Here is a 20,226-nt window from a genome sequence, read left to right as displayed (position 1 = left end):
TTTTCTATAATAATGTTAAAAGAATCTTGAATTTGCATAAGGAATTCAAGAAAGAAGGGGTAAGCAAGCCCAAGTCTGAAAAAAGTTAGAAATGAGAACAGAGGTAAAATTTAGGTGACAGATCAAGCTGAAAGGAGAATGGGGATTAAAAAGTGAAGGCCAGTTTTCAGTGGTAGGTATGGCTGAGGAACTTTCATGAACAAGGATGTCTAATGCTCAACTGTATGTTATTTGGTGAGCCATGACAATATAAAACACTCTTTCTTAACCTTAATCTCCAGATTCTTAAGTAACGTTTCCAAAGTGAAGTTACTCTCTTTCTCATTTGGGTGAACGCCCAGGAAGAAAGGAAAAACAGATCCATATGAGGAGAGACTCTAGAAAATTCAAGGAAAGCAAGAAATCAGAACAAGAGGTAAATAGAAAAAATATGCCTTTTAGATATCATGGTGGAATTTGAAAATAGACCATGGAATCTGTCATTAAAGTTATTTATTTAGACCATTTTATTTATAAAGTTATTTATTAAGACCACAACAAGATATCACCTCACATCTGTCAGAATGGCTATCATCAAAAAGAACACAAATAACAAACGTTGATGAGGATGTGGAGAAAAGGGAACCCATGTACACTGTTGGGGGAATGTAAATTGGTGCAGCCACTATGGAAAACAGTATGGAGATTTCTCAAAAACGTAAAAAGAGAACTACCGTATGACCCAGCAATTCCACTCCTGGGTATATACCCCCCCTAAAAAACACTAATTTGAAAAGATACATGCACCCCAATGTTCATAGCAGCATTATTTACAATAGCCAAGATAAAGAAGCAACCTAAGTGTCCATCAACAGATGAATGGATAAAGAAGATGTGGTATATATATATACAGTGGAATACTACTCAGCCATTAAAAAGAATGGAATTTTGCCATTTGCAGCAACATAGATGGACTTGGAGGGCATTATGCTAAGTGAAATAAGTCACACAGAGAAAGACAAATACTGTATGATATCACTTATATGTGGAATCTAAACAATACAACGAACTAGTGAATATAAAAAAAAGGAGCCAACTCACAGATATAGAGAACAAACTAGTGGTTACCAGTGGGGAGAGGGAAGGGGAGAGGGGCAATATAAGTGTAGGAGACTAAGAAGTACAAACTATTAGGTATAAAATAAGCTACAAGGATATATTGTATATCATGGGAAATACAGTCAATAATTTATAATAATTATAAATGGAGTATAACCTTTAAAAATTGTGAATCACTATATTGTACACCTGTAACTCATATAATATTATAGAGCAACTGTACTTCAATTTTAAAAAAAAGAACAGTGAGGTTAAGCAACCTGAAAAATTTAGAACACCCAAGAATGAGATATCGCATAGCTAGATAGAGCTATGATAGAAGTAGTGACAACAGTTAGGAGACTGAAATGCCTGAATTAAAAAATTGTAAGACAGGAGAAGAAACAAAAGTTTTTTTCTTTAATCAGAATGGTAAATGTTTTGGATGGATGTGATGGAGAGCCACTGGACAAGAGACCAATTTGGAATTATTACAGTAATTGACAGAAAACTTAACAAGGGCCAAAGCATGAGGATGTGCATACGGGGATAAATCCAAGCTGTAGTACAGAAGCAAAATCTCCAACTTCTAGCAAATTATGGAATGTGGAATAGCGATGTATATCACCAGAAATCAGACTAGGAATTCAAGATTAGATGCCTGGAACGATGGCATGTACACTTAACTAAAAACAAGGATAGGAGAAGGGAGTGTTAGACTGAAGATACATTTCTGACACTGTCATATACAGGTTTGTTCTCTCTCACCAGACTGTGAGGCTGTTTGGTGCAAGAACCAGCAGAATACTTCACATAAATGTTTCTTAATGACAGTCATCTATTGTGGGTACTATCAATGGTCTCTTTTCCTTAGAAATAGAACCCATAACTTTTAGTTGGGCCTAGAATATACTCTACATTTCCCAGTCTCCACTGCAACTAGATAAGGCCTTGGAACTATCAACAGGCCAAATGGATGTGGAAGAATCCTTAATGAAACAGGATGTGTCTTTGTAATTGAGTGTAACTCAATTATCCACTCAAGACTGAGAGATGGATGTCAAAATGACGTCGGTGGACAAAAGAGAGAGCCTGGTTCCCTGACAATTTCATGAAGTCACCATACTAGTCATGGATGGCTTACTTCCAGATATCCTTTAAATGAAAAAGAAATAAACTCCTATCTTATTTATGCTGTTATGTTGATTTTTTTTTTTTTTACTATTTGCAGCCAAATCTAATTTTCTCTAACACAACGACCTTGATCATTTTTGCTGTTTTCTTTAGCTCCATTTTTTTCAGAAGTTTATACAAATCTTAATTCTTTTCTAACATTTAGAAATATTCTGAAATGCTGACAAGGCATTCTTTACATTTGTTTGAAAAAGGTTTCAATCTGATAAGCGGCACGGTAAAAACATCTCTATAAATACAACATTGCTTACCACAGAGTCTTATTGGAATATCAGATGTATGATTGATATGTTTGCTAACCAAAGAGACCAACCAAAATTCTACTGCAAATAGTACTTACAGTGGTCGTCTTAGGCCAAGGCCATTTATCAAAGTACAAGTTTGAGTAAACCTTCAGAGATGATAGCCATGGTCAAGAGAGAAAAGTGGTTTCTCTTCCATCTAATCCAGACAAGTCATTGTGGATACACAGAATATTAGAAGAGAACAACATGCATTTGTTTTAATTATTTGCATAAAGTTAAATATTGTTAGTCTTTTATTGATAATTTACACTTCCCTACTTTTACCCTGAATTGCTTATGTTGGACTGAGAATTCTAAGCCTAAAATTAACTATTTTCTTTCAACTGATTTTTTCTTGGGTAGATAGTGTTGTCCTAAAACACAAAAGGAATAATTTTAGAACTAGAAGTACTTTAAAAATCATTCATTCTAAGCCTTATGTTTTATAGATTGAATGATCCAAAGAGACTAATGAACATAACTAAATCTTTCTCAGTATAATTGTTCATTCATTGATTCAATCATTCATGTATCAATCCATTCAATTACTAATTGTTATGCCTAAAGCATTGAGGAGAGGGAGCTGTAGCACTGAATAAGGTCTTAGGTTCTATATCTTTTCAATTTAGTGGGGATAGAAATAAATTATCCAAATAATTAAAACGCAATATAAATTAAGGTGTCGTAAGCATTACTACAGATGAATAACCACAGGAAAGGAAAGGAGAGGAAAGGGTAACTAGCGAAGACTTTATGAAGAAAGCTGCATTTGGGCTGCACCTGAGAGGATTTGAACAGGTGAAGACAGAATGGACATTTCAGACAAAAAGCGTGACTTTCTTTTTAACTTGTAGAGTTGATTTCTATATGAAGCCTTTTCTTAAATTATTTTAAATTACATTTGGGTGGGAAAGTAAAATCAAATCATTCCCTAAGGAGCCAGAGGTGAGAATGGTGACTTTGTAAAGCTTGATGTCATAGTTAATGCTGCATTAAAAAGTGAAGCTCATCAAGGTACAAAGGAATCCCCATGAAGTTCACCAACTGAAGGGCCATGCTACCTCTCAGCATCTGGAGAAAATGAGTGTAGTATGGCTTAAAACCCAAAAGCTATGAGCTACTGCTCACAAATGTCATAAATTAAATGACTGAAAAAGATGTCAGTAATAAGTAAAAGAGTAGGGTTTCAATTTACAAGTGAAAACCCAGACAAATGTGCAGTATCAAGGAAAATCATACTTCATTTTCCTTCACATTACAATGAAGTAAGCAGGCTAGGATTCACATATTCAATCAGAAAGTGTTTAAAATGCAAACGACATTTAGAGAAAAGTGATGGTGTCTGTACTAGTTTTCACAAATAAATCTTTTTTTTTTTTTACTTTATATCTGAAAAATAGCTCCCCTTTTCCTCATATTTGTGATCAATTACAGTTATCAGTAAGAGAGTTATCTAGGATTTAACTAGGCACTTCATCAATAAGTAGTACTGATAACCCAGGCATATTCAGAGAATTTCGTTCACAACTTTTACAACCATAAATTATAAATACAGTTCTGCACAGGCTAAATATTCAGCTTTTCAAACTACTTACTTTCTTACACCGGTATTCCTCTACTACTCCCCACTTCACAGCATGTTTTATATTCTACCTAAAAGGAAATTTGCATTTCAGCTTTATAAGTCTGTAGGTAACCTTCAGCCACTAACCTTGCTGTCTTCTGTCTCCTTAGCTTTTCCTTGGAGGGGTTTCTTCTCTTCAAATTCACAGGCTGATGGTAATGTGACCTGACAAGAAAGCATTGAGCTCTCTGATTCAGTAAGTTCCAAAGGTCTCGAAGAATAGTGCTGTGACCCAGTAGTGCCAAAATTTGGTATCGGAAGAGCAGTATGAATAGGCTTTGACCCAACAGCTGGCTGCCTCAGTTTTGAGGCAACCCCAAGTACAGGCATGGCTTCTATAAACGTATCTTCTTGCTGCCAAAGAAAATGCTTCTAACCTCAGTCTGGTAGGCTCCAACTTTAGTATTTCCAGAACAAATACTTTAAACAAAACTAGCAGTCAACATGATTTAAAAAAAAAAAAAAAAACCAAAAAACACAACTAATAATATAACTTTCAGGAAGAGGCAAAACTCCCCTTCATCTTTAGTTAAGTTTCTTTCTTATTCGCTTGAATTCTCATATTCTCATTCTCTCATATATCCATTCCCTCTCTCTCTCTCTCTGTTCAGTGAGTCAGTGTCCATGTAATATTAAATATTCCTTTGGGGAGGAAACTTTTCTTGAAGGTAACTGCTACAAAGCTCCTTCTCTAGGATTAAAGAGCTCCTAGTTTTACCTTTTATTCTCACTACCGCAGTGTGAATCTGAGCACTGCGAGTGAAAAAGAACAAAAGGAAAGCCTTTCAGTCCAACTGTCAAAGCAGCCAAAAGACCACAATAGTGGAAGGACAGGCATTCTTCCTAACTTCAGAAATAACCAGCCTGCATTCTCTTTTTAAAGAAAATTGTATTTCCCCCAGCTTAAAAAAAAAAAAAAAAAAAAAAAAAAAGACTGGACACGATTAATGGCCAAAACAAACAGCTGTTGGAAGAACTTTTAGCCCGGAAACAATCTCAGCAATGAAGCTGTTTGTCTGATTTCCAGCTATTTTTCACTACTGACAGCCATGAACCACGGTGTTCATTCTGTTTCATCCCATGAAATCAGGTTAAATTTATGCAATAGCAGCTAAAGCTGCTAAATCATTCAGCAGACTATGCCTGCCTAGGTTATGGAAATATAGTAAATACAGAGAACAGGGCACCAGATATATAGTAATCATTTAAAATTTAATAATGGTGATAATAAAAATACTTAGAGCTAATACATATGGGAAATGTACTACATAGCAGTGACTGGGCAAGCACTTCATCCTAAAAGAATACCACCTTTGAATAGGAGACAAAGGCCCTTAGAAGTAATTAGCTTAAGGTCACAGAAAATGGGGTTTCTCAAACTGGGTTCAACAAACCACCACCTGGAGTGCTTGCTAAAAACAGATTCCTGAATTCATCCCAAATCTACCAAATAAGAATCAGGAGGGAGAGGGAGAAGTTTGAGAACTGAATTTAAATAAATTGATTGATTCTCCTAGACACTAAAATTTATGATCTGTATTTTACTTGATAGCTTTATAGTTCAGGGAATGGACTCTAAAAGGCTGGATTGCCTGTAGTCAAATCTTTGCTTCTTCACTCACTAGCTGTATGAATTTGGCAGTTGCTATGACTCAGTTTCATCTTCTGTAAAATGGAAAAAAATCTGCTTCTTTCTCAAGGTAGTTGTGAGAATTAAAGAAAATAAATGGATGAAGTCATTAGAACAGAGTCTACTATATAGTAAGTGCTCAATGAATGTTTGGTATTAATGTTATTAGAAATATAATAGCCCTGAGAATTACTGAGGTAAGGTCAAGAGGCATAATTGAAGAGTTTGGCCAGGATCATAGGGTTAACATAACTGAACTCGGTAAAATCCTGAAAATAAAAAGAAGATAAATTTATAGTCATTTTTTCCCATTAAACCTAACAGGAAAAGCAGCAATGACTCCTAAAACACACTGCCTTTTAAAGCCAAGCTTAAGTTGAAGGCAGTAAGAGAATTCTAACCACGCTAGATTTTAATATCAGTGATTTTGAAAATATATAATAAAACCTCATGACATGACAATTTGCTATTATTCACTTATAAGAAAGAGAGAGAAAAAAAGAACTACTATGAACACTAAAAACATGCTTGTGAAAAGAAAAAAAATGTGATTGGTTAATCAACTCTGATATTTTCTAAGATAGAGTCACACTCCTATATTTAACAGCTTGATTGAAGTAAAATTTACACATAATAAAATTCAGCTATTCTAAGGAAATAATTCGTGTCACCAGCCCCATAATCAAAATGTGGAGTATTTCCTTCATCCTAAAAGCTTCTTTCATGCCCCTTTGCAGTCAACATCCCACACCCAACTCCGGCAACCCATGAAGTGCTTTCTGACACTGGTTTTGCCTTTTCAAATACACGTTTAAACGAAATCATGCAGTTTTTTTGTCTGACTTTGTTCACTTAGCATAATACTTTTGAAATCTGTCCATGTTATGTGTATCAACAGTTCTTTCTTTTGTATAGCTGAGATGTATTCCATTGCATGGTATGGCACAATTTGTTTATGCATTCTTCAGTTGAAGGACATACGACTGTTTCCAGATTGAGGATATTATGAACAAACCTCTAGAAATATGTGTATATGTTTTGTGTTGATATTATTTTATTTTCTCATGGATTAATAACTAGAAGGGAATCAGCATATATTTAACTATATATGAAAATACCAAATTGTTGTCCAAAACATACCAGTAGCAATATTTCACACTGTCAATCTTCTAGCCATTTTAGTGAGGTGCATAGTGCATCACTGCAGTTTTAATTTGAATTTTTCTAATAATTTATTGATATTGTCTTTTCATATGTTTACATGCCATACCATCCATATATCGTCTTTGGTGACATAGCTGTTCAAAATGTTTACCAATAATTTTGTCTTATTATTGAGTTTTAATAGCTCTTTATATATTTTGGATACAGGTCCTTTCTTAGATACATTTTTAAAAACATATTCTCCTAGTATACAGATTGCCTTTCATTAGGAGAAAATTCTCTATATATTTTTCACATTTTTGAAGTCTTGAGAGCAGAGGCCATAACTAACTATCCTTTTATGCTAAATTATCTTTTCTAGGATTCTGAGTTGTAAACAGCCTTGGAAGACTTCTATCTAGAAGCAAACAGCCTTGAAAGATAGGAATGGTGTTTCCCCTGAAGCAAAGAGTAGATTTATTTGCTGTATATTTTAATAAAAATCATGTCTCCCTCCAGGAAAAAAAAAGGTGACACAGGTTTGCTTACAATTAATTATAAAAGATTTGTGTTCCCTAGGTTCAAAGTTCTTCTCCTGTAACCCAGCCTACTGCATATGCAGACATCATCTGGCCCTTGTCACACTGTCCTGTAGGAACTGAGGCCAGAGAAACCTACAGAAGAAAATACGATATTCTGGCTACTGCTATTGCTCTAAGTAATAAACCATCTCTGGTCTCTAATAGGGAAGGCTAATGTCTTCTGCCAACACCCATGAATATATGCCAGGTTAACTTATTACCTTTCAAACAGAGTAAAGTCTCAGACGCCTTACAGTTCTTGACACCCTTTAGTTATCTTAATATTGTCTTTTAACAATATCATAAGTTTTTGCTTTATATATTTAAAGCTTTATCACTGGCTTCATACACATTTAGGATTATTATTTCTCCTTGATGAGCTAGCTGTCTCCTTTAACATCCATAATGAAAATACTTTCTTTATATTTGTTAGTATTTCATATTCTAAAGTCTACTTTGGCAATATTTTGATTTTTTTTTGATTAGTGTTTGGTATAACTTTTCCATTATTTGTGTCCTTACAGCTAAAATGGATTTCTCTTAGGGTATACATTTTTAATCTTGTTCTTTTATTATCTCTGACAATCTGTGCCTTTTAATTGGAGTATTTAGACCACTTCAGATAAATGTAATTATTGATATGACTGGTTTAAGTCTACCATCCTTCCATTAGTTTTCTATTTGTTCTTTATTCTTCTTCACCTTTTTTCCTGTCTTCTTTGATCGATTCATTTTTTTATGATTCCCTTTAATCTCTGCTATTGATTTAATAACATATAGTTCTATCTATGTCTTAACATTTTTTAATGGTTGCTCTAGGGTTTACAATTTAAACCACTAACTTATTACAATATACCTTCAAATAATATTAAATCACTTTATGTATAATGTACAGGCCTCACAGTATTTTATTTTCATGTTCCCCTCACATTTTTTGTTATTAGTCATACATTTTCTTTACATACATTAAAATAGCACATTATTACATTGTTCTAAATTGTCAATTTCCTTTTAAAGAGAAACAAAAATGAATAAAAATGCATATTATGTTTATCCACATAATTTCTGTTTCCAGTAGATGCAAATTTCCATCTGGTATCATTTTCCTTCTTGAACAACCTCCGTAAAATTTATTTTATTACAGATTTGCTAGTGATTAACTGTCTCAGCTTCCATTTGGCTGAAAAAGAGTTTACTTCACCTCTGTTTTGTTTTTTGGTTTTTTTTTTTTTTTGCGGTACGCGGGCCTCTCACTGCTGTGGCCTCTCCCGTTGTGGAGCACAGGCTCTGGATGCACAGGCTCAGTGGCCATGGCTCATGGGCCCAACCACTCCACGGCATGTGGGATCTTCCCAGAGCAGGGCACGAACCTGTGTCCCCTGCATCAGCAGGAGGATTCTCAACCACTGTGCCACCAGGGAAGCCCCACCTCTGTTTTTAAAAGAATTTTTTTTCTGAGTATAGAATTCTGAGTTTAAACATTTTCCTACTTTGATATGTTAAAGATGGCACTCCATTGTTTTTCATTTGCATAGTTCCTAAGGAAAAGTCTGTTGTAATTCTGATCGTTGTTCCTCCCTGTGTACTGTGGCTATTTTATCCAGCTTTTGTTATGATTTCCTCATTTTAGTCATTTTTAGCAATTTGACTTTTGTTATGCTTCTTTGGTTTTGTGTTCAGTGGCAGTCTTCAGAGTTTTGTCAAATTTGGAAAATTTAGGACAGTTATTTCTAAAAATATTTGTTCCCTCCCCCTTTCCTTCTGGGGCTCCAATTATATATGTGTTGGACCTTTTGTACCACAGGTTACTAATGCTTTCATTTATTCTTTAGGTCTTTTTAACTCTGTTTTTCATTTTGCAATCAATTAACCTCTATTGCTATATTGTCAAGTTCACCAACCTTTACATCTATAATATTTAATCTGCTGTACCTTATCTAGTGTAATTTATTTCATATAATGCATTTTTGTTCTCTAGAAGTTCCATTGAGTGTTCTTTGTATCTACCATTTCTTTTCTCACCGTATTTATGTTCTCTTCTACTTTCTTGCATTTATGAGGAATATTAATATTAGTTGTTTAATATTCTTATACATGAATTTTATCATCTCTGTCATTTCGGAGTATGTTTTTATTAATGGATCTTTTTTTTCCCTCCTGGCTATGACTCATGTTATACTGCTTTTTACATGTCTGGTAATTTTTTCCTGGATGGGAGACATTTTGAGTTATACATTGTTGTGTGCTGGACTTCATGTGGTGTATGACCTTGTAATGGCACAATTAAGTTACTTTTGAGACTTTATTACAAGCTATTTTTAAAAAGGTACAGAGCAGCTTGTTGTCTAGGGCTAGTTTAACACCACTCCTAAAGAAATACAATTTTTTGAACTCAAACAAATGCCTGTTAAGTGGCCTCTCCACTACAGCTGGGGGAAATACCCAGTGTCCCCTGACTTATGTGAGTTCTGGGAATTGTTTATCATACTCCTTTCTGGTGTTTCTTTCCTTGACCTTTGCTTGTTTCTTTTCATACAAGTACAGTGTAGTCCTTTACCAAACACTGGAGGAAATGCCTCTTTAAGTTTCCAGTGTTCATTCTCATTCTCTCTCTCTCTCATTCATTTTTCCCTTCCTTCCTGGTACTCTGTCTGAAAATTTTAGACCTCTAGGCTTTCCTGAACTTTGATTTCAGTCTCTACAACTCAGCACAATGGCTGGACTCTATGTGGGTTTTCCAGACCTTCTCTGGGATCTGGATATTGCCTCCAGGAAGTAAGCTGGCACAGTAATAGGACTGGTTTTTAATTATCCTTCCCTTGGGTATCACAGGCCTGTGCTGCCTTTTATCCAATGGCTGAATAATATATATTTTTTATACTTTTGTCCAGTTTCTAGTTGTTTAAGATAGGAGATTAAATCAGATCCCTATTAATCTATAATGGTTAGAAGCAAAAGTAAAGAGTGAGATCTTAATTTTTTTCTCCAGTCCATCCTGAAAACTGTTTACTGTTATTAGTTTCACAATATACCTCAAAACCTTTATTGGTTTGTTAGCCTCCTTCATTTAGCTGAGAACTTCCCTTAAACCTTAGAGAAGCAATATTTTGTACTGACAACTTGCAAAATGTTTGATTGATTGGGTTAGACTATCTGCCAGGTCTAATGAGAAAATTCAAATAATAAAAACTAATACAGGATACAATGAGCATGGAGTTAAAACTCTTCTCCAAACTTGGCTTGAAGCACTTAAAACACTAAGATCTGTTTTAGAATGTCTTTCCATAATCCCCATTGGCACCATTTTTTTTCAGATATCTGGGAAAAATTTGATGCAGAGAGAAATATTAGCCATGTAGTATATATGAGGGGGAAATAAGCCAAGATATGCCTTTATTGTGGTATTAAGCAGGGGAAAAGAAGGTAAACCAGCTGGTTCAAATATAAAGGTAGGTGAGGAGTACAAAGGAACCAATAATAAAAGTTAATGGACATTTGGAAATGCACATCATACCCACTAAAATGAGGAACAATTCAGGAGAGGTGAAAACTAATTATATTTGCTCTATGGCAAACATTTAGCATCTTACAGGCTTCCTTACAATATACTACTGATATAGTTAATTGAGCAAATAAAATTCACCAAATTCAGAAGGCCTCTTAACCACAAAGTACAATGAAAAGCAAATGTAGTAAGCTTTGAAATGGCACTTCACGTTGATATTCTCCCTGTCAGAATATCATCCCCCAGAGTCAAAAATATACACATCTGGAGAAAGGATAGTTACTTTATTAAGACAAAAATCTCTTTGATAGTCTTGCCAGATAAATTTCAGTGCTCCAACAAGACAGCAGACCTTACTGAAAAAGGACATTAATAACTTTAAAAATAGTTACACTTGAAAGGACTACTCCTATTGGCAAATAAGTACACAAACACACTGTGTTATGAAGGTAAAGAAAGGAAACTTAAGCCAAGTCCTGACAGTTTGGTCCTGGAAAATGCAGCCAAATAATTTTAGGCATGACAATATATAAAAACACATTTTTATAAAAGTATGTTGTTTTTACTACTGTTCTCTTGCCACTTTTCATTATTTTCAGCTATTTTTGAATATTATACATAAATATGAATTGGTTAAAATAAAAAGAGATGACTGTTTAAAAGGTATCAACAAAAATGTTGTTTGCAAAGGTTGTACTTACTAGTTCTGAAGAATTTGTAGGAATATCACTTGGAATATTACACATTCTCATATCCTGAGCATCCTAGGGCATGATATATAACCATTGCTCTTACTCTTTCAGAATAAAAATGTTAACCATCCCCTACTTTATTTCAGATATATTGAGGGTGCACCAGGATTCTTTCAGGAATTCAGAAGAAATATTTTCTTAAGTTCTCTTTTTAACTTTATTTTTTGATTTTAACACAAAAAGTGAGTTAAATTAATTGTTGCCTGTGATCAGGAGATATGTCCCTTAGTTTTAGCAAAGGGAATTTCAGATATAACTAACTTTCATCTCCATTCTAGGAGACCACCCAGAAAACCCACCCAAATCAATAGCTTCGCAAAGGTGGTCTTTATCGCATCATGCAATATTTTACTAGGAACCCTGGGGATATTTCAAAATAGCTGTGTGTGTGTGTGTGTGTGTGTGTGTGTGTGTGTGTGTGTGTGTGTGTATGAGAGAGGGAGAGAGAGAGAGAGAGAGAGGGAGAGAGGGAGGGAGGGAGGGAGGCGGGGAGAAGAGGAGAAGTACTGAGAGGTTCAGCAAGATTCCCTATTATTCATCCTACCTGAAGGCATGAAAATAAAAAATGGGGAATTAGGAAGAGTAAAGATGAAAACATGAGGTCTAAGGATTGTTCTCCTACTATCCTGAGTCATTGGTCATTGTTTTTATGAACAACACATATGTCGCCCTAAATACCTTCCTCTTTTCTGTTTTAATTGCTTGAACCTTGAACATGAATGGCTGAGTAGAAAAGTATACTGTTGATAAAGTACGATAGATTTCTATAAAGATGCCTTTTAATTAATTAATTTTAATTAGTTTAGGTAATTATCGCTATCAACATAAGATATACATGAGGAGCTTCTAATTTTTAACAAAGTTGAAAATTTAGGCTAAGGTTAAGATGTTTTGTCTTATTTTCCTCATTTTATTCCTTGTACCCATATTCTCTTGCTAAATATTTTCACAAAAACATTGTTTTTCATTCCTCCCACGATGCTTCCACAAAATTTTTATAAGCGTTAGGGGCCAGGCAAGGATGAGAATAGGGAAAAAAAAAAAAGGATAACTAAATTTTGTATTTAAAACGTCAGCCTATTTTTTCATTTTTCAATAGCTATTATTTTTAAGAATTAGATTCCTCAAACTTAGAAGAAAAGAGAATTTTAAAATTTGCTAATAACATGCTACTAAGTAGCTGGTGATAATGGAGATTTTCATCTAATAAAAGAGGAAGTTTGACTCTTAGTAATCTCAGCTTAAAATCCTCACTATTAGTCAATTCTTCTACTTTCAGGATGAGTAGCATATTTATACCATGGTTATGTTAATAGTCAGTCCAGACAAAAAGGAAAAAGAGGGTGAGGGGAGAGGGAATCACCAAAACAATTTATAAGGTTCCCACTGGTCTCATAAAAAGTTCACAGAAACATCTATCGCTGCCACGAGTCTTCCCTTTGCCAAGTTCTATAACAGTACCAAGAAGGTTTGAAATCAATCAATTCCACTATCACTGACAGAGATCTCCTTAGTCACTGAAAATGCCTTCAATGGATTTTAAGAATATGGAGAAAATTTGCACAGGCAAAATAAAACAGAATAAAATACCATTAAATTTGCTGAAAATGGGATGGGCTGAAATCTATCAATTGGCATGATACATCCTACATGTGAACTTGGAATATAGAAACAGGGGAATGAACAGTTTGCTAAGTTTTAAAATAATCCCTCTTTTCATTACTTAAACTTGGCTTATAATAAATGTATTTTCATATTCTTTATCATAAGTAAAACAAAATCTCTCACATATATTTCTGGAATTAACAGAAAAGAACTGTCTCCTCTTAGATTCAAGCAGGATGAAAGAGGAAATGTTAAAGATGAAAGGTAATGTGTTATTTGTCTCCTCTCCTCTAAACCCTGTCTGATGGAGACCATCAGATGCTAACCTGGATGAGGTCACTGAAAACAAAGGGTTCACATACTCTTAGTCTTGAGGACAACACTGCCAACTTTCCACACTTTCCAACTTTCCACACTTTCTGACAAAGAACAGGCAAACAAAACAAGACAAAACACTTTGAACAAATGTAAATGGAAAGTTTCATAATTCGAAGTGGATGGGATAGATTCTTCTCCCATAAAGCCAATTTCCCTGTTTCCTATTAAGCATTAAAATTACTCATTAGAAATATATCATTTTCATAGGACAGTTTTAAAAACCATGCCCCAAAGGATGTGCATTCTAGAAGTTTTATTTCTGTAATTCTTTCAGCAATAACGGCATATTTGCATTTTATATTGTACATATCCCAGACTCTCATGAAACAAGATATTTTGGGATTTCTCTAAGAAGAGCATTATTAGAAATCAATTCAATTCAATTGTATGGCTTACTCTAAGTTAGTTAAATTATTAAACTCCCATGTTCCTTGAAGTTGTTTTTCTTTATACTCATCAGGAAGAAATCCTTACATGCCCTCTACCCCAAACACAAAAAGCCCAGTTTCTACATATATTTATTTCACCACACTTCAGCTTCTAATTCATCTGCTTATTGTATCTTATCTAAAAAGTGCTACCTCAATAGCCTAAAGCTATTAAGTGAGAAGATCAGGTTCTATATTGTAGCTCTCTTTCTTCTTTCTAGAGAGGAACTATAGAACAACATTGCCTGATCCTGAAAGATGCTTAGACACACATTTACCCAGATGAATTTACCTCTGAGGGTTAAAAGGAGATAAATGAGAGACCAGTGGTGATTTTTTTCCCCACCAGCTTGCATCTCTCAGCTGGGTTTTAAAAGCTATCTTACAAAACAAGCATATGGAGACCATAACTGCTCTAGTGTACATAAACAAGAAAAATAATGACAATAGTATGCCACGAAAACTATAATAAAGGTGAAGTGCCATTTAATTGCACATCTGGCAATGTTAAGAGCTGAAAAGGAGAAAATGCTGAAGAGAGGTTAACATTTGCCTCTGCAGTAAAAATGTAGAGTGTGGTCTTGACAGAATCACTGGAAGAACTTTGCAAAGCATTTTAATCAACAATCAGTGCCGTCAAGGAAACTTTAAAGTAAAAAAAAAAAAAAAAAAAAAAAAAGCTCAGGTAAACTCAGCAGCTTCTCCTCTTGAGTTTTTCTCCAAAAGATCTGACTTAAACAATGCATCTACGGCAAAGAACAGGGCTTATTATTCCTTCACAGAATATTCAGTAAAAGGGTAAAATTATTAGTAAATCTTAAAGTAGGTACAGACATTCCAGTCTCACAATCTTAAAACAGTGAGTTCCATTTAGATAAGCTTTAAAGTTTGGTTGCCCACTTTCTTCCTCTCCAGTTTACATTTTATTGGTATACATTCTTTCTCAGTATCTGAGCTCCTACAAGCATCCTTCCAAAAACTGATCACCAACGCGTACACGGTAAACTAGGTTTAAGCATCAATAACCAGCCAACCAAAAGATGGAAAGAGTATACAAAATTGGAAAAGAGAATGAAAAAAATTGAAATCAACAGGAGCAACAACAATTTGATGGAAGCATGTAAGATACCAGCTGTGCAGACACAGAGTCACAAAATTCAGTTTGTCAATCAGCAAGACTTGATAGAGTTGTTAACCTATAGATGGCACTTTATTATTCTCTCTGAACTTCTAGCTTTAAACGTTCACTGGAAAACAGTGAAAATTCCCTCCATAGGTTAGAGATCATAAAGATGTTTAGAAGTGAGCTGAAACATAAAGCCCCAAACCCACATTATTTACTTCAAATAACTTAAACTATTTGCTTACTTATAAAAAATTTTTTTTCCTCCAATTCTGGCTTAGGGAAGTGGGGAGAGGAGTGGCAAATAATAAAACAAAGTAAACATAAAGCTAAATAGAAAAAGATATCATGTTTGGAAGTAAAATTCAAAGCTGGCTAGCACAAAGACTGTAGGGTCCATAGCCGGGCACCATTCAAGAGAGAGGCAGATAACACTGCATGTCACAGTCCACCTGGCGGCTTCATCTTTCATTTTTTCTAGTCATTTGTGCTCACATTGGATAAAGAACTTCTAGATAGTCCTGGATGATAAACTCACAGGAAAGGGAGCAAAGGGATATAAATGCCATTATCTTAGAGCTGATCTGAAAATACTGACCCAGTACCGATTCTACCCAAAAAGTGAACACAGTGGTTTTCCAGTGTGTTCACTTTTCAGAAGGCTGACAAATTCCTTCTCTCTGTACAAATGCACCTTCTTTTCCGACTGAGCTAAAACCACTTGTTTACATATTGATCATAGTGGAGGGTGGTCATCAAGTCTGAAAATATAGATGAATACATTAGATGATACATGGATATTACAATACGAAACATCATTAAAAACAGCCTATGTTTCCAGACTTCTTGCTTCTAGTATTTTTTTAAGTCTTCATTCTTAACCCCTTCCAATGAATACTGTGTTCATTTCCCCCAAACATGCCTTGTAATTACACACAAACCTCCACCAATGCATTCTTAATTACTCTCCCATCAAGTTTCTTCCTGCCTTTGAAATTCTATCTTATATTTCCTCAATATTCCTGGCTCTTATTCCCTGTCCTCTCAAATCATTTGACAGATGAGACTAGCTTGACACATAATATAATGTATTTCAATTCCCCACCTTCGCTAGTGCATACTCATATATTAAGAGGTTCTAAAATACCATAAAATATCAATAGAAAATTATCCAGTTCTCCTTAGACATCAGATTATTATTTTATCGGAATATCCAAAAATTACTAAGTACCACACCCAAGTTCTAGTTTTGATAGATCATACTTGGCAATCTAAAAATTACAGTGTATAGTTCAGAAAGGATGTGGAGATGAGATGTAGGGGAAAAAAGATTTGATGAATTATGACATCTCAGGAAGCCATGACCACACTGTATATTAGAACTAAGATGTTCTAATATAAAGCGATAATTTTATGAGACTACAATGTAATTTTAAAAGCTACAACTTACTGGAGATGATATACATGATAATTTAAAAAGCCATACATCAAGGGGTGTATCAGGATTGCTTTAATGCACCATATTTAACCTATCTACTCATAGTAGAGATCCTTAGCCTACCCACATATTTAAAATGAAAGGTCAGTATTTACTATGTGCTCCTGAAAATGCAATGCTGTAATTCTAGTAATGAGAAAATAGTAGCATAATAACATAGCAGCATCTTCACAGAACAAGATGTTCAAGTTTCACCACTTGGATTTTTAAAGTAATTGTATCTCTGCCCACTCTAGTATCCTCCAGATCAAGGGAGATCCTTAATTGCTTCAATATAAACAATATAAGTAACTGTCATGCCATAAATAAAAAACTGCACTGAACTAAATAGTAAGTTATTACTAAAACTACTGTCTACAAATTATTTGCTTTTTGTATTATTTATTTATTCATCCTCAAACTTTACTTTGAAATAATGAAGAACATCTGACTGGTAGTGAATAGAGCCAGAACTAAAATTCAAGAAACATGTATCCCCCGTTCCACCATCAGCACTCACCACCTTGTCAATTACATTGCCATGCTCTGATGTTCGTGTTAGTTCCCACCCCTGACAGGCTTCAAGGATCCCCTCCATTAACAGTGCCAACTTAAATGATAGCAAAATCGGCACATCTTGCTGCATATGTCTTAATTCTTTGGGAAAATTAAAACAACAACAAGAACATCTCTTCCTCTCCCTAAGTTGGGGATTCACATTCCAACCACACTGATTAATAGCACCAGCAGAAGCAACTTTCTAATCAACATTTTAAAACCATGAACCATCTTAAAACTTGTTTTCACGCTTGCACATCCAGTAGCGTACTGTGTTTTGTTGGGTTTCATCACAGGTGAGTCCCACTAATGGGCAATTCCAGTCTAATTAAGGAGGAAAGTAGGCCTACGCTCATGAGGACTCACTTTCTCAGTTTACAAACTGCTTCTCCGCACTTCTTTAGTACTTTCCACAGGATCCAGTGTTTTCCCTGTTTCAATAACTGCCTCTGCTTACCACAATCAGTTGTTTTTATTGGCTCTAATCCACTCATTCCCTTTGAATTCAACCTTTTCTCCCTGTTGATGTTTTCTTGGTATAACATTTCAAATAAAGATCTCCATCGCTTTGGTGTTGCTTTATTTATTTCTCTTTCAATTTGCATGGTGTAGAGTTTGGTGGAAGTAGAGTTCAATGCCAGGCCATGGCAGAGAAAGCAGAATGCCTGATTTGGAGACCACATCATCCCAAAGGATTCTTGAGAAATTTATCACAGGGCAGGAAATGTTCTCCCCCAATCAGTTTTTCCTCAACCTATGAAGGGCCATGAGTCTCCCTGAACAATGACACATTAATTCCCCTGGGATACTGGACTTGTGAGTGTCCACCAAACTCTGGCATGATATTAGGTCAGTGGTCCTTTAATGGTAGTGGGCTTCGGAACCACCTGTAGGGCTTGCTAAAACCCAGCTGGCCGGGCCCCACCCCCAGAGTCTCTGAAATGATAAATCTGGAGGTGGGGCCTGAGAATTTGTTTTTCTAACAAGTTCCTAAATGCTGCTGATCTGGAGACCGCACTCTGTGAACCACTGTTTTGTAGTGTGCAACACAGACAAGAGCAAGAAAGAGGGTTTACTTTTGAGAATAACTTAGATGTATTTATACTAGATGCCAGAAAAAAAAAAAAAAAAACTGAAGGAAATGAAGACACTGAAGTTCTAGAATTTGCTACCTTTCCTGAAATAGTTTGGATTAGTGCCAGACTCCAATTTTTTGAGTAATTGCTGTCAGTCCTGTGAACCAATCTAGTACTGGCCCTGTGGTTGGTGACTAGTCCTATCCTTCATAATTCCCTATGAACAATCTCTTAGATACACATTTAATTCTGTCTTCCCTAAGCCCTTTTATTTTGATGGGTTCATCTTTCTCCCAAGCTGTTTTCTGTAGGATAGCTTTAGGATTTGGGATAGCCTCTCCATGTATGAATATAACCATTGGAAGGAGGATGCAGAGGAGATACAAACAGAACTGAGGAAAAAACAAAACAAAACAAATCAATCAGGTCTGGTGATCTGAGTGGCAGTAACTGATGGGTACTTTCTTCAGGGCTTCCTAAGATCAATTTCAGATTTTTCGTTACTCTGTTCAAGGACTGCATTCTGGGAAAAAAAAAAAAAAAAACTTGATTCACAAAACTTGGGTCACATCCCTAGTCCTTGGCCAGCAAAAGTAGAGTACCTTGATATATCGTCCTATCAAGACAGTATCCAATGTCTTTTATGGCTGGTTTCACAAAGTAAAATGAGTGTACTGTCAGCAAAAAGAATGAGTAATGAATGTTGGCAGGTAAAAACAAAAGATGTCCATTGCAAACAGGCTCCTTGCTTGTATGTAAACTCTGCCCAGGCACCAATGGCTGAGAGAATTCCAGGACCCTTAAGAGTTTGGTGACTTTTTATTTATGAAGACTATCTATGTCAACCCCTGAGTTTTGCTCAATGAGCAAATGTGATTTTTGTTAACATTAGAAAAAAAAAGTTCCTCTATTCTTCATTGGGACTAAGCTCTGATCTCTGAAATAATCATGGAAGTCAGGGAGGGTAGAAAAGAATCATTTATTAAATAGCATTTCATTATTTAAGTTATTTACCTTCATATTTAGCCAATCACTTAAATTCCCATCAGAGTAGGCTATCCAGGTATCTCCAGTCTAAGGAGAGTACAAGGTAAGTTAAAGGAATAGAACTGAAGCTGAAGTTAGTTACAATTAAAGAATTTGAATGGCATGGAGTTTGGCAACAGGATGTGGGGCTGTTATATCAGGCTAGGGCAGTAAAAGAAAACAGAGGAAAATACATGCCTCACTGAACAAAGAAATCCTAGAAGAATGGAATAAAATTTTCTATGCTTATGCTTACCAATTTGCAGAATATTATAAAGAAATGTCAAGGTTAAGTATAAATAAAAATGTGATGATGGAATCAAGGCTCTGAAATTAATCAGCGTCTCCAAAGTCAAGAATCACCTTACCAGGTTATTCATCTGAGTAGTAAGAAGATAAAAGGTTAAAGGGTTAAAACAAACCAAAAAGTAAACTTTGATTTTAAACTCACATACAGTAGCAAATAATTTTAATAAGATATGTTTGTGAATAAAATAATCATAAACTTGAAAATAATTTTTCCATTAATGCAAAAATTAACAAAATGAGTAGTCATAATATTCAAAAAATGATCTCATCTTAGGATATCAAATATTTGGTCATAATTCGTCCTAAAATCAGCATAATGTCATAAAAATATGATCCAGCAACTTTATTCCTGAATAGATAACCTAAAGAATTAAAAACAAATAATTCTAAAATTTTTATGGAGACACAAAAGACTCCAAATAGCCAAAGCAATCCTGAGAAAGAAGGACAAAGCTG

At 35.0% G+C, this 20,226-nt stretch overlaps 1 protein-coding gene across 3 annotated transcripts in view; it reads right to left on the bottom strand.

The window, feature by feature from the left end:
• Window positions 1-20,226, bottom strand: part of NAV3 (neuron navigator 3) — an 832,636-nt gene that overhangs the window by 352,537 nt on the left and 459,873 nt on the right. The window contains exon 1 of one of the 3 annotated variants that reach the window (XM_067009785.1): window positions 4,267-4,509. The exons of the other annotated variants lie outside the window; for them this stretch is intronic. Coding sequence (XP_066865886.1) covers window positions 4,267-4,509 — 243 coding nt within the window. Of the gene's footprint in view, window positions 1-4,266; window positions 4,510-20,226 lie in introns of those variants that run through there. 3 annotated transcript variants of the gene reach the window in all.

Source organism: Kogia breviceps, chromosome 12, assembly GCF_026419965.1.
Source record: "Kogia breviceps isolate mKogBre1 chromosome 12, mKogBre1 haplotype 1, whole genome shotgun sequence".
In the NCBI taxonomy this organism is placed as follows: domain Eukaryota; kingdom Metazoa; phylum Chordata; class Mammalia; order Artiodactyla; family Physeteridae; genus Kogia; species Kogia breviceps.
This window is presented reverse-complemented; position numbering and strand designations above follow the sequence as displayed.